This window comes from Vanellus vanellus (genome assembly GCF_965231255.1).
Source record: "Vanellus vanellus genome assembly, chromosome: 5".
NCBI classification, from domain to species: Eukaryota; Metazoa; Chordata; class Aves; order Charadriiformes; family Charadriidae; genus Vanellus; species Vanellus vanellus.
The window spans coordinates 6,447,480-6,462,738 of record NC_138910.1 but is presented as its reverse complement, the minus strand read 5'-3'; the positions used below and the strand labels follow the sequence as shown (position 1 = coordinate 6,462,738).

Here is a 15,259-nt window from a genome sequence, read left to right as displayed (position 1 = left end):
AAACAATTCATCTGTTCTGTCAGTGAGAAACATGCTAAAAGCTGTACAGTTTTAGCTGTGATCCGACAACAAATCTTCAAAAAAAGCAATGAAAGAAATTCTTGGATTCAAACCTATTACTTACATTCTGAAAAATCTGCCTCAGTGAGAAAGAACCCTGTGGTTCTGGATACTGTGTAAAATCTAACAGAAATTAGGGCTTGGTTTGGTAATGGTGCGGTTCTATCCCGGATCTCTCTAGAGGATCTGCCTCCTCAAACTATTGGATTTAAGTACAGAAGTTTCATAAGTATCAGGGGCTCGTGGAAAAGTCCTATGGGGATGCAAATTTTGTGGAGCGGTGTGTCAGTGCACATAACCTCCTGGAGCTCAGAGGGAGAAGGATAGTTGGCCATGTCAAGTTGGAATCTGCTCTGGACCCTTCTGCACAGCCAGTCTTAACTAACACGATTTGCAAATTATTACATTTTTCGCTACTTATTAACTACAGCAGCAGCAATGTATGCAGAATAAATTGACAGAAACTGGATAATACTGTAAGAAAAATCAAGAATGTCACTATATTCCACATGATATGCTCATTTACAGCTTCTGCCAATAAAGTGGTAGTATAATATGAAGCTTATAGACTACCCATATGAAGATTACCATCTAAAAAGAACCATACGAGCCAGATACAGCTATCACACCAGACAGGAATTATTGTACATTGAAAGAGGACATATTAAGTGGGATGATTATTTCCTTGTGCTACTTTTTTCAAAATGTCAAGCATACAGTAATATATTCAAACCCACAGTAATATATTCAAACCCACTGTTATACTCACCACAGTTCGCTTCATCTGATCCATCAGCACAGTCTGGGTCTTCATCACATACCCACAGTTTAGAAATGCAGTGTTTTGTTGTTTTACACTGGAAATGCTCTGGAGAACAACTGTTTTCAGCTTTAAATAAAAGGATTCCAAATTAAAAAAAAAAAAAAGAAAAGAAATTTCTGCTAATATTCAAAATATTTGTTTTAAAGAAAAAAAAATTCAGAAACTGGACATCTCTAGCATCACTTATGTAACGTCTGTAAGATAAACAATATAAACCTGAATGCTGTTTTAACTTTGTCTTCTTTTTATGTATTATTTTATATATAACAGTAAGGTTAAACAAAACTCAAACAAAATGTCTTGTGATATTCTTTTAACAACAAATAGAGTTAACGTTGATACAATCAAACCGCTTTAGTAAGAAATAGTCAGATTTTTTTTTTTCCTAACTTCCTAAAACACCGGTTATCAATTCTAAAAGTCAGTTTGAAGGGCTAAGGCAGCTCTCAATGCTCTGATTGAAAAGGTAATCAAAATTATGTACAATTTTGGTGAAGTTCTGTGCTCTCTGTGAAAAGAGGCTATGGGTAAATGGTGAGAAAGGTTTGAAAATTATTTCATTTCAGCAGTTTAGCAGAAGAATTTTTGAATGAATCCCACAGCAAGATAAAGATGCAGCTCACCATCAACCTATTCTTTCAGGATGCTTTAAGTTAAGGCTTGATTGCTCGTCGTGGTTTAGGCCTTTAAAACAGCCACTTGACAACAAAAAACACCCTCAGTGCACTCGTGTGATTCTACACCGACTCCCTCACAAACATATATGTCAGATCTTACTATTTCTTAAACTCTTATAACTGAGAGTATATAGGCAAGATGAATAAAGGATATATACCTGGACTGGACTGTAAGCTATTAGTGATCAGATACATAAGGATATCTTTAGAGATAAGCATATGTACAAGAACCTCCAAATTGTTCTAAACTGAATTGAACATAGGTGGAAAACATTATGACCTATTTTTTGATTATGTTTACCCACATGAGTGTTTGTCCCACTTTCACTCAGTGAACTCTGTAAGGTTTTTGTTCTGTTGAAAGCAATCTGCTCCTTGATACGACCATTCTCGTTTCTTGGGTTTGGCAAGATGAAAAATTTTAGGTTTGTTAAAAGTTGTTGTAGTATTTCTTTCATTGTCATGTTTCCACACATAAATTTACAGTGCTGGAATGACAAAGCATTTAGACTTGGCTATGCTGCTAACTATACTTATAAAAAGTAATACCAATTCTCAGCTAGGACACCTCACGGGGGGATTTCAAAGTGCTTTACAAGGAAGACCAGCATAATTACCTCCATTTTACATATGGAAAGCCTGAAGTACGAAATGTGACTTTTTCAAGGTCACTTGAAATATAACATGAAACAGTGGTAGAGCTGAAAAAAGGTCTGTATCTTACAAATCCCTGTCTGGTGAAATTAGAATGAAATAGATAATCTCATCTGTTATCTGTCCTGTGACAGGAGCCCAAGTCAATATGGACTTTGCAGTAGACCCACTTAAAACCTCCCCTCTTTGTAATCTCCCCAAAGGCAAATGAACAGTTTTCAGAAGCCACAAACAAGGTTTTATTAAAATATAAACTAGCACACTTAACTTTCTTAAGAGAGAAATTAATAAAGTCTAGGTAAAACAGAACAGAAATAAAAAATGTATATAATTAACCTCCCGCACTCCCCACTGTGTCTTTGCAGGTGGGTTGATGGCTGAGTTTCAGACAATTCAAAAGCTTGATTTATGTCACAGCAGACTGTCCTATCCCCATTAATCCCTAGGAAGTTTTCAGCTCCATCACCGCTGATCCTGACCCTATCCCTCCCACGGTCCCTGAGCACCGCGGCGCTGCAGACTCCGCTGCTCTGATTGCATTTCATTTCTGTCAGCTACACCTCAAGGTTTTGGGAACCTTCCATATACCACGCGTAGTTCTTTACAAATGAAAAAAATCAATCTCCCCTCTCTTCCCCAGGAGTTTACCTGACACCACTTAATCAATTTTTAAAGAAACATAACATGCAAACCAACATAGAATACTGTCTGTCAGAGGCTACAGCTCTGCTGAGCCATTTGGAAGACGGCCATTAAACGTGACCATCAACAAAGCCTTTGTATCCTTAGCAACCCTTTCCTTGGAAAAGGCCACGTTCTTTCCAGAAATGTAGCATATGCAACCCTTGAGAAAGCTAATTCAGAAAATAGGACCAAGCACCTTAGATCAGCAGTAGATCTTAATAATTAACTAAGTGAAGCACTGAGATGTATTTCAAGAGCGTACCATCATTTAATTACAGAATGATCAAAGATACGAGCTATTCAATACATTTCTATTCTAAATCTGAAAATATTTTCTCTACTTATACCTAAGAAATACGGAGCGAAAATGAATTTTAAAAAGATGTTTTAAAAGCTGAGTAAATGGAAATCAAGTTACATAGGCAAATTAATGAAGAAGTACCCAGAGGAAAGGGAATAAAAAACGGAGAGAACTCCATCAAAGAAAAAGGATGTAGAAGGACCTATGGATCTACATCTTTTCCAATAGAAGATGTAGAAAAATATCTTTTTCCACTGAATGTCTTGCTGCAAGGCATGGCAGATGAAAGCCATAGGAAGATGAGTCATTTGTGAGGTGGTTATGAGTAAAACGGATGTTTCAGCCTAAGTCAGAAACCCAATTAAATGCTTGAAAATAACCCCTCTTCTTTTCAATGACTTTAAAAAAAAATATGAAGTCAATAAATGACATTTTAGTTTGTTCTCTTGTATATGAAGCATTGTACAGCAAACAATCCCATGAATTAACTGTTTTGCATGTTATTTTACATAGAGGACATCTACAGTATTTTACATATTTGACTTCAGTTCCTTGTTTAAAATCAGCTACAGTTCTAAGAGCAAAATTCTCTAAACATAACTTACGACAGTCTCTTTCATCTTCTTCGTCACCACAGTCATCCTGTCCATTGCACCTCAGATTTATTGGAATACACTTCTGATTCTTTGTGCACTTGAACTGCCCTGACAGACACACGTGTGTGTCTGTAAGTTAAAAGAACAAAAATATCAAGTTAAAAAGATGAAATGTTGAAGAATAAAAGATTTTAAAATATATATGAGTTTCTTGATAAAATTTAAAGCATGGCATTTTAATCAGTTTAGCATATTTCTGAAGTCTACAATACACATAATCACCTACCACAGTTCAGTTCATCAGAGTTGTCCCCACAATCATTCTCTCCATCACAGATAAAGGCTGGAAGAGCACAAAGTCCAGTTCCGCACTGAAAACGTCCTGGCTGACATCTGAATTCAGCTGAGAAAAACGAAAACTGCTTATCAATACTATCAGAGGAGTGGTTAAATTATCAATAGTGTTGTTTCTCTATGGACTAAGCAAAAGAACATACAAACCTTTGTATTTGCCTTTATAGTCTCAATCTGAGTAGACTTCAGTAACTGAAATGTACACGCACTATTGCAAAATTAATTTCAAAGTCTGAGATTTTGAATTTGCATAACTATAGTTCTACTCTACTAATGATACAGAGTGCAACCCTCTACAGGTCGATGTTTACTATTAGCTCAACAGAAACTTGCAATTTAGGATATAAACACTTGAGTTCAAGTCTGCATATAAGAAACTAATCTATCCCACTCGAATTCTATTTCCCATGGAAGGTCTAACATTGTTCCTTTTCACAGCCTCTGCCATTCGAGCAAATGAGCAATTATGCACCTCTATAGTAATATTTTATATAAACACAGTGTAGCTTAAAATGTAATTTTAGGTAGAATGATTACATAAGTTAAAGCTGGCTTCAAAGGTCTCTGCAGCAGCAAAAGAGAACTAATTATAAAATTGTAAAAATACGGGTGAGAGATTTCAATACAAAAACATCAAATGAACCGTTACTGAACTGGAAGATTGTAGAACACATAGCAGAGCATTTTGTGTGTATAAACTTGAAGGAAGAAGGCAAGAATCTTTTGGTTTATGTAGATTAATATAATAGCATTAAGGTAGTCACTGACTGGGACTGAAAAATAGCATCATCAACAGATATTACTCTTTTTGCATCCAGTACGCTAGAAAGGTACTTTTCTTACAAGTAAGTAAACTTGCAGTCAGCTACCATCACAGCAACCATCCCTTGGGATGCTGAAAACAACATCATCATTGACTTCCAGTTGCTGACAATTCAAATACTACAGTATTTGACAATTCGAATACTACAGTAACCTACTATTTGGACTACGGGAGAGCATCGAGAAATAGACTGTATCTGCACCACCTTCAGGATAGTGTGTCAAAGTAACACAGGACGCACAAACAATGTTCATTGCATAAGACTCTTCATGCTGGAGGGGTGAGATTTAGCTCTCCAAACTTTCCTTTGACAATATGTATAAAACCATAAAATGAAAATATTTACATAAATCATTCTGGGAAAAATACACAGAATCTTAGTAAGAATCACATGGAGAACGTTGTTAATCAGGAGATTGCACTAAATAATAAACATAAGCAAATGAGTTTATCATTCCACATGTCTACTACATACAAAAATAAATCAAATAAATCTGGCAGAATTTTGTATTTATATATAAAAATCAGCAATCTCAGAACACAGGTTTAAAATAAAAATCTTTAGCAAAAACGTAACCGGGATCAAGCAAAGGTTTAACACATGAAAAACACCTTCCTATAATTTTCTGAAGACCTTAGAAGACCCTTAGTAGACATGAGTTAATGAAAATCTTTTACAGGCTGACAAAGAAGAGCCTGTACTCTTTGTAAATCTGACAGAGACCAAGGAAAAGAAAACAGTGGGAAACAAAAGTGTGCAAAAAAATCATCCACCTAACATTTATGAAGCATTGTATTTGATTTGGAGCCTACTGACAAAACTGGATTCCAAATTCAGAATGGACTTACGGCATTCCTCAGGCTCGTCAGAGCCATCTCCACAGTCATCGACAGTGTCACATTTCCACCAAAACGGAATACATTTGTCAGTTTTGCAACGGAACTGTAAAAGGAAGGAAAGAAGGGAGAAAAGCTTTGATATGAATATTTATTTATTTATAAACAGAAATAGTACAGTTTATGAAAAATTAGATTCACTGCTTAAGTCATTGTTCTATTAACCAACTCCGGCTGTTAATTTTGTAAAACCTATTTTTTAAATATTCTTTTTTTGGAGAAGTTTTGCACTGAGTCTTCCGCTGATACAAATCATTGGAGTTTCACTGCCATACAGTGCCCCTGATATAAACAACCTATTGCATTTTGCTGCATTCCTTGATTTGGTCCTTTAAGATCTTATTCAAAACAACCACTCCTTTCTTAAACAGTCTTTGTGGGCTGTTGGAGCAGACTTATATCATTTTCCCAGAGAAACAGAAAACCACCCACAGTTACAGAAAAGGACCTTAACGTGCAGTGTTGTGCTTGTGTACAATATTGTTTACATTGTTTGCATTAAATGAGAAAACCAGGAGGTAGGCCTTCCAACCTCGCAAAAAGGTAAAATATTTGTACAAAACAAAGTCCTTTGTAAGACTTTGGCAGTGCCTTTACTCTAAGCTCAGGCAATACTGCACCTTTGTTCTGACTGAAAAAGGAATGTGAAACAAAACCGAGTAGAAATTACTTGATGCAATGCGCTAGGGCTAAACCTAAAATCAGAGTTCATTATGCGGCTAACGCTAGGGAGAAAAATCTGGATAGATTATCAGCAGCTTCTGAGAAATGTTGTGTTTCCTACCTGCTGTCTATACAGACACAGAAAGGAAGGAAACCAACAGGTTTAGAAGAGCAAGACATTTTATTTTTGGTGACTAGGCATTTATTTTTTTTTTCATTTCTTCACATTTTTAAAATCACTGATTATTCAATAAAGCTGTAGTTAAAAGGTATATTAAATTTGGTGCCTTAGCTCTGTTTCATCTTTGCTGCCACAAAAACATAGGGTTTCATGGCCATTGATGTAGTAGGACCTACAGTTGGAGCTACATCCTTCTTGTGGCACGCTGAGGGACATGCTCTATAACAGGTTGGGTCTGAAAGGCAGCTCTTCCAAACTGTTCATCTGTTCCACAAAGCTATGCATCTCAGAGTAGCTCAGCGGAAGGCCTCCAAATATAGAAGACAGACAGAAACTCAGGCAATTCTCATCCTTACTATTTCCCACTTGCTAGCCTAGCCTTCCTGCTGCTTCATTGTTTCAAGGTGCCAGCCTCGCTCTGCTCACCACGAGGGACTTCGGGCTGTTAAAATGACGTGATGAATTTAATTCCAGGACGTGGGTACTAACTCTTAGATGCTGTTATGCTCTGCATGAAAATGCTCGCACTCCTTTCTGAACTGGGGAGCCAGCCACTTTGCAAAATCAGGGGGCAGGGTCACATGGGTCTGCCTGGAATGTCCATTTTTGGCATTCTGGAGTCTGATGCATTTTGTACCAGACAATTTCTCACGTCAGATTAGCCATCCAAAGACAGCTGAAAGTCCAAAAGACAGCTGAAAGTCGGTAGACGAGCAAGACCGGTGTATCAGCCAACTCCTTTTCATCAGAAACAGCTAACAGAGGGTGTGTTGTCAAGAGCGCTTACATCATAGGAACAGCTATGATTTTACAGCATCGGCTGAAATTCTTAAGTAGCAAAGTATATTTTTGCCACTGTTCTCTGCATCTGATACCAGATTGACAAATTATCAAGCGGCAAACAGATTTCAAAATGGGAAGAAAATGACTAATAACCAATGTCAACTTAATAATCAATGCCAACCAACGTCCGTCTGAAGCAGCTTCTTCTGTTTAACCCTGCTCTCCCAACTAGGGAATCCACAAGAGATAAAATATTGCTCCTGGAGGATCCAAGATGTGATGCTATCCTTCAATTCAGACTACCAAATGAATTATTTAGAAAGGAATAGAGCCATTCAATCAACTGGTAGCACATAAATTCATGGTAGAATAACCCTCCAGTGCCATTTAAAGGAAATTTTAAAAAGGAAAAAATGCAGTTTTTTAACCAAAAAAATTTGAGAAGATACATATGGAGGGAAAATAGGTAAGAAATTCCTCATTTTACAAGTGGTTTACACTTTCTTTTTGTTCATCACTTTATGGGAAATAACAAGCAGACAATCTGAACAGAAAAAGTATGACGAACATCATAAAATCACACCAAACACTACCTTAAAGGGAACAGAGGAAGAGAGTGGAAAGGTTTCTTAAATAACAATATTACTTGAATAAAAATTTACATTATTTATTCAGATAACCACCGTTCCCTAAAAATTAAGAGTAAAAACTTTCATTAATGAGTGCAGACAAAATGCACATGATGTAGAACACAGTAAGAGGTCATTAGCATACAAATAATAAAAGTGGATACTAGAAAAGCTGGATGACTAGAAAGATTTTATAAGGCCATATGTACTATTACAAATCAATTAACTAATTCTCTGGGTAGAACAGTCCAAAGACTTTTTTCAAAGTGGTTCTCTTATAAGAAATCAGTATATTCTACTTAATTTACCTTATATTTTACAGAGAAAAATTCATGAAATATTTATTTCAAGTACTAGGGAATCCACCTCCCATAAAGAATTCAGTGTTTTATAACTGATGCTTAATTAATTTAAATGATGTTAATTAATTGCATATTCTACCATTTTTGTTTCAGCTACTGGATTGTTTTTAATGTAACTCTATTTTTTACCCACTTAGCTAACTGGACTGAGCTTGTTTCCATATATTAATGTAAAGTTCGCTCATGCATGAATACTCCCAAATCGTTGTTATATACACTTCGTATTTTTATGTTTCGTATTTTATACAAATGTTTTTGAAAGCAATTTTTATGGGTTTAGTAGCTGTATTTGTTCTAGTGACTGGCAGAAACATCCGCATTTGAAAGGGAACAAGTTTTGCATTCTCTGGAAAAAAGGCATTTGCAAGTCTATTTTCAACTAATAGCCTTGAAGATGAAACACTTTAAATGCACAAGAGTTACCTAGTCTTCAGCTCCTTTGACTGATGCTTCCACATTTCAGAGGCACCAGCGGTCGTTACTTAAAAGCAGGTGGAAACACAGCAAAATATAATCCCCGACGCGTCCTCCCCTCCATAGGTATGCACTTACCTGACTGGCCGTGCAGTTCGATAAGCACGTCTTGTTATCCGCAGCAAGGTAAAAGTTAGTGGGACAGGCACAAGTATGCATCTTGCCAGGGGCTAGAAGGCATAAATGACTGCAGCCACCATTGTTTAGTGTACACAGATGTTTGGACACTGTGGACAGAATAGGAAAAGAACACCAGAGCCCATCATTTCAGCATACTCAGGGTATCTGCTTTATAGAGGAAGAAAAACGTATTACACATACTATTTTTACAACGGAGCATCTCAAATCAAAAAACCTGTGAGAGGCAACCTTTTCCTTTTGCCTTTAAACTATTCTCTGTTGCATGCAAAAATTAATGATTACTATGGATGTAGATTCAATACTGAAAGAATGAGAGGAAGAAAAAAGCACTAGGGTTTTCTATAATGAGACAAAAAATAAGCTTATCTAGGTCAAGTGCCAAATTATATCCAGTTACAATTCAAATACAGGGACATCAGGAGATCAGACACAATAGTAATGCCTACATTCTCTGACATTCCCTCAGTCCAACAACTTCCTAAATAAAAGTATTCTTCTGTATTATTAACACTCTCTTACTTTTCAAATAAGAAGGTTAAAGGTTTTCATAACACACTGTTCCCGTCTTGATAACGGGTAACTCATACTGTAATGTAACTTAACAGTTCTGTGCTTCAGTCAGTATCTGGGTTAATTTTTGAGTACCCAAATTGGTATCTCGTCACTGAACAAGATGTATCACATTTATTTAACACCAGATACACTTACAACATTAATCAGAGATTTATGTTTAAAAATGCTAATTTGAAAACTTCCACAATTTGAAACAAAACAGAAATAAAAATAAATCACTGCAGATAAATGAGCTTCCATTAACTCAGCAACTGCCTCCTAAGTGAAATACATCCACGTGCTGTACAGAAAGCATAGACAGAATAATTACCATCAGGTTGCCTATAAGAATGATACACCTGGATGTCTGTTATGGTATGCCATGAGTTAATCAGTGATAGTCTGTCTGATCCAGAGGTTTTGTGGGCACGGCTGAGTGATTTGGTTTTCCCGTCTGTCCAGTAGATGTAGTCTTCAAACAATGTTAGTGCAATCACCCCTGGAATATCTTGATTAGGGACTGTAAGAAGAGATGCTAAGATTAATGCTCGCTCTTGGAAGACTGCCAGTTAAAATATTCCATACTGCATGGGTTGACAGATACAACTGCTATATAATGTCTTGAGAATAATTGTCATGACAATATGTCAAGCCTAGAGGGTTCTTTATTACCAGTTACGATAAAGATGGATGGGGTACGAGCTCTGCTTGCTTAGAATTAGTTGGCCCAATCAGTGTTAAGGAAATGAAAGAATTTCAGTTAACAAAAATCACCTCCAGATACTAAACCAATTATATGCTAAGCTTTAAAGCAATACATAACATAAATATAACAACCTCTTCTTTACAGAAGGCTAATATTCATTTGCTGGTTTAGGGGAATAAAAGTTAATAGAAAACATCCAAAACATAAGGTATACATCTCTAGATGCACTGTATTTAACACCCTTTAAGACAATTAATAGTACTTTATGTCAGCAAAATATACTGACAAGACAGGGAAAAAAAGTTTTGCATTAAAATAAACAGAGCAGTGAGAGGGCTTATTGCTTATTCCTAGCGCAACCAACCATACAATTTAAAAAAATAAACAAAGTGATGATAATACCCTATTATTACAATACCAAAAAATTATGAGCCGACATCAGTTTAAAAAGGATGGAAAGACAAAAGGGAGAAAAAGCTTTGAAGCATTCTTTATCCTACTGTACTCTCTTTAATCTTTAATCTTGAACTATTTATTATTGGCAAACATAAACAACTCCACTTTTTTTTTTTTTTTTTTGCTTTAACGTATACAGCTGTAATCATAAATGCCACAGGACAATATCTTACCACAATGGTCAATTTGTAAATTATAATCTTCTGTCTCTGATTCACTCTAATTATTGATAGAGCTGAAAAGGCAGATCAGAGCAGCCGAGTCCGCCATTTTTAACCAGCATATCATTAACACCTTTACCTCGTTTTCTTAGATGAAAAAAGCTTAATCTTTTTACTATTTAAGTAATAGTGTTGGCAAATCTCAGATTCCAGTTGGAAAATTTCATAGTTCTTTGACAACCGATGATTGATAATGGAGTTTATGGAATGAGAACTTCGCAAATTCAATTTCATATACAATAGCCTTGCTGACAGTGAACTCTAGCGTAGGGTACGTTGCCTTCTGGTCAAGGAAACCTTGCTTCTTAGACCTGAAATTATTTTCCCTTCTTGTATATTTACATATACCGTAGCCATCGTACTGAAATAACAGTATGACATTCTTATAAAGAGCTTCGCGACATTTCTAAGAAATTAGTCAAAGTGCAAAGAAATCTTAATTTTGGCACTTATTACATAGGCAAATTCAACGCGGTTCCTTACGTAGTATAGTCCCCCCAAGAAAAGCTCTTATCGTTTCCCCTACTTGTAGAATCACATTGTGAAAAACGAGAAGTGAGTCTCTTCCCACAGCGATTGTTGCTGTCCTGTTCCTCTGAGCGAGGAAGGGAAGAATTTTGGAAGTACCATTAATTTCAGTTTTGCCACCAAAGTAACAAATCAAGTACAAAAAAACAAGAATACAGGAACTGTAAGTACAGGTATTTCCGTTATATTGATTCTTTTTCCTCTCCTCTTTTTCCTTATTTTCTCACCACTGGATTTATCAGAATAAATTGCCAGAAAAACCTCCCAGATTCAGGAGAACACCCAAAGGCTAGAGCAGGCTTTGTCCGGCCGCTGGAAGACCTACATGTATTATCACCTAATTATATATGAAGACTTCGTTATATTAAACCCAGCACTTTTTATTTTAGATAGATTATAAGCACTTGCTACTGAAAGTTTTCCTTTAAGCTCTAAATCATATGATCGTGCCATAGTAAAAAATTAAAAGACAAGCAGGAATTTTAGGTACATCTACAGAACTGCAGGAAATTCCCCACTGATCTTAAAGGGCAGTTTCTAATGAGAAATACAAACCAGGCTGACAGAAGAAGCAGGAAGGAACAGCAGAAAGAGAAGCGCTACTCTGAGCGAAACCCTGAAGCTATCCATAAAAGCTATTTATTTTACTTTTACTTGACTTCGGGAAAAAAATATCTGTTCATATAAATTATGACCCTTGCTGCTACTTTTGACATCAAATTAAAGATGTCAAAGATACCATTCCAGTCTTTCTAAATAAAATAAATGTGTTTTTTTCTTTGTCTGTTTTCTCTTATTTTGATCACGGTTAAGATTAAAATGAGAATAAATGGGCCTGCAAAAGCCTTAATGCACATGAAGAGGATTTACATAGGAAAATTATTCTGATTTGGTCATCTTTACCATTCCACACAAATGAAAAATGTGTGTAGCAGTGCTCCTTCTTTTTGGCCATGCCGGAATTACAAGTAAACACCATACTCTGAATATAGATGTATGAGTAAATGCTTACTTTTGTTTCTCTGTACTTAAAAACAAAACCGCAATATCAAACATAATGCAACAACGCTATACTCTTTTTTTTTTGTGATCTTTAAAGAAGTATGACAGAGTGTATCTGTTTCTAAAAATTGAGTTTTCCATTGTTACCACATATGGGTCAAGAGTTGAAACTCTCAGTGGTTTAAACACTCCCAGATTAGGACTGTAGTTTGTCCTGCCACTATTTCTGATTTCTGAGTAACTTTATAATTTTAATGAGCTTCTGTGTTTAAGTCAACTTTTCATTAAGTAATGTTCAACACAAACTTGATCAAAGTTCTTTCAGAAGCTTGCACTGTTTATAGCTGTCAAACCTAGAGAAAGTTCTAAAAAAAAGAAATCAATTAAGGAAGCAATGAATGGCCTGTGTTAAATAAAATAGCACAAATATATATGTAAATAAAAATATATGTAAAGTAAAACACAGAAAATAAGTATAGCATCAAGGGATGCAAATATTTCTTATAAAAACTCTAAGCTGACCATAACAATTTAAAAATTCTTAGAAAATAAGAATAATAATTACATAAATATAAAAATCTTATCAAAATTATTCTAAGCTGACCATAAAAGTCAATGTATTTTCTTCCAGTTGATACATCTGTAAAGACTGAGAGAAGTTTGTGAAAACAGGCATTTAATGGCAGCTAATTCTGATTAACTTTACTGATTGAAAAACAGTTCTATCACAGCTGAATAGTATTTTTCTTTAACTTTTAGTATATTACAAAGAATGGAACATCAGAACTGTTGATGCAATAGGTTATAAAATCTACAGGTCACATCAACAGTGAATGACCATAAAAAATGAACACAAAACTGTGAGGGAAATTTTACATCTTATTTTCTGATGGAACAGTAAAATAGTCTCTCACGCTCTTTATTCTTTGCCTTTGAGGACATCAGCTTTCCAAAATTTCAGGCGGTGACAGCTATTAATTTATCATAAATGTATGTAGTAGAAGAAACACCCACTTTCTTTCTTCAGTCTTTCCTTTAACTTCAAGAGAACCTTAGCTGCATTAGTGATCTACCTCGTCATAAATGGCATACATTAGTTATACGTTGCAATACTAATTACTAACCTCACAGCGTACATTATGGTGTGAATCAGAGTTTTAAACAAGGAAAGCAAGACTAATTGCTCTCCTTTCTTTGGTAAATTCTCTGAAAATGGACTACTTCCTACAAAATCAAAGTAAAGGCACGTTAGTCATAACTGGGAAGTAGCTCTGCTTCCTCTGCATCACCTATTTGAAAATATTTAATCAAGATGTCTACTTGACAATCCATTAGTAAGAAAATAATATATTCTGTTAAACAAAAAAATTACATTACACCAACACAAGGGTCAGATCTCCACCAGCAAATCCATGGAGAATTTAAATAGTCGTATTTTAACACACAGCCGTGAGAACTGTGCTCACTTGCTATTAATTACTTTCCAGGATTACCTACATATTCAATAGACTTTTTTTTTTTTTCTTTTGTTTCTCATAACAATGTAGCCTCTATGAAACCTTCAAAAAGTGGGTTGAAGTAAACTGAAGCCCAATCCATATCTCAAAACACTAGAATAACTAATAAAGCACCCCACGTGCAGACCAACAATCCACTGGACACAGTTCTAGCAGTCCCTAAGAATTTTCTAGACCAGTACTTACTACATGTGCTTTTTTACCCTCATTGTTAGAGCATCAAAGCCTGAAATAATCCGTTGTAACCCATGCATATGATTTTTTTCTCTCAGATGAAGAAATCTCAACACCTATAACTGAAGTGCGGTTCCATCAGAAAGGGGATAATTGCCCAACCACCACAGGTCTCGGACTCCATCACCATGGCCGGGCACCCCGGCCAGCTGCTACAGAGGAAGGGAAGAGGCGAGAAGTGCTTTTAGCCCTTTTCATTAATCCTTGCCTGAACAGTATAACTCAGCTGACTGCTTCCACTGAGTCCCAAATAGTTATTTCAGTCACTCAAGTTTCTTGCCGCTGGTGATACAGTACAGTTCAGAACATATACAGCAGTTTTCATATACTGCAACATACACCGTGTCATATATGAGTAAATAATGCTCTACCTTGTGCCAGCAAAAGAATCTTATGAATTCAAACTGATGCTTACTTTGATTTTCAAGGCCCCGCTCTTCTTATTGGTGTAATAAAATGCGTTATGGGGGCATATTCAACAACCTACTCAACAACTATGAGGGACAAAAACCATGGAATGCGAAATCACGACCCCAAGTAATTTCTGAAATTCAGTTTTGTGACTCCTTTTCCTACCAGAGATGGGCGAATCCTTTGCAATCCCTCCTCTTCTAACAGGCCTGCTGCTGCCACCTCTAGCTCTCTACTGGGGTTTCAACGTTATACGTAAATCATGGATTCTCTTACACTGAATGCTAATCCCAAACAGTGCTTGACCAAACAACACGAAGATGAGAAATGCGATAAGAAAGAGAGGGCAGAAAAGAGAAGGGAATGCACATACCTATCAGAAAGCTGCAGAAAACAGGAGGAAGAAACACAGGTGGGTAGTAAAAGGGAAAAAATTGGAAGCTTGCAACAATCAGAAACGGTGGGAAATAAAAATTATTAGATACTTGAACACAAATAAAAATGACAATATATAACATACTAAAGGGAGA

General features: G+C 36.0%; 1 protein-coding gene across 1 annotated transcript in view; it reads right to left on the bottom strand.

Moving 5' to 3' along the window:
• LRP1B (LDL receptor related protein 1B) overlaps positions 1–15,259 on the bottom strand; it is a gene marked incomplete at both ends in the record, with an annotated part of 773,038 nt that overhangs the window by 84,878 nt on the left and 672,901 nt on the right. The window contains 6 exons of the mRNA XM_082483434.1: positions 830–949; positions 3,805–3,924; positions 4,082–4,198; positions 5,822–5,915; positions 9,040–9,188; positions 9,986–10,174. Of these exons, the coding sequence (XP_082339560.1) occupies positions 830–949; positions 3,805–3,924; positions 4,082–4,198; positions 5,822–5,915; positions 9,040–9,188; positions 9,986–10,174 (789 nt within the window). The remainder of the gene's footprint in view (positions 1–829; positions 950–3,804; positions 3,925–4,081; positions 4,199–5,821; positions 5,916–9,039; positions 9,189–9,985; positions 10,175–15,259) is intronic.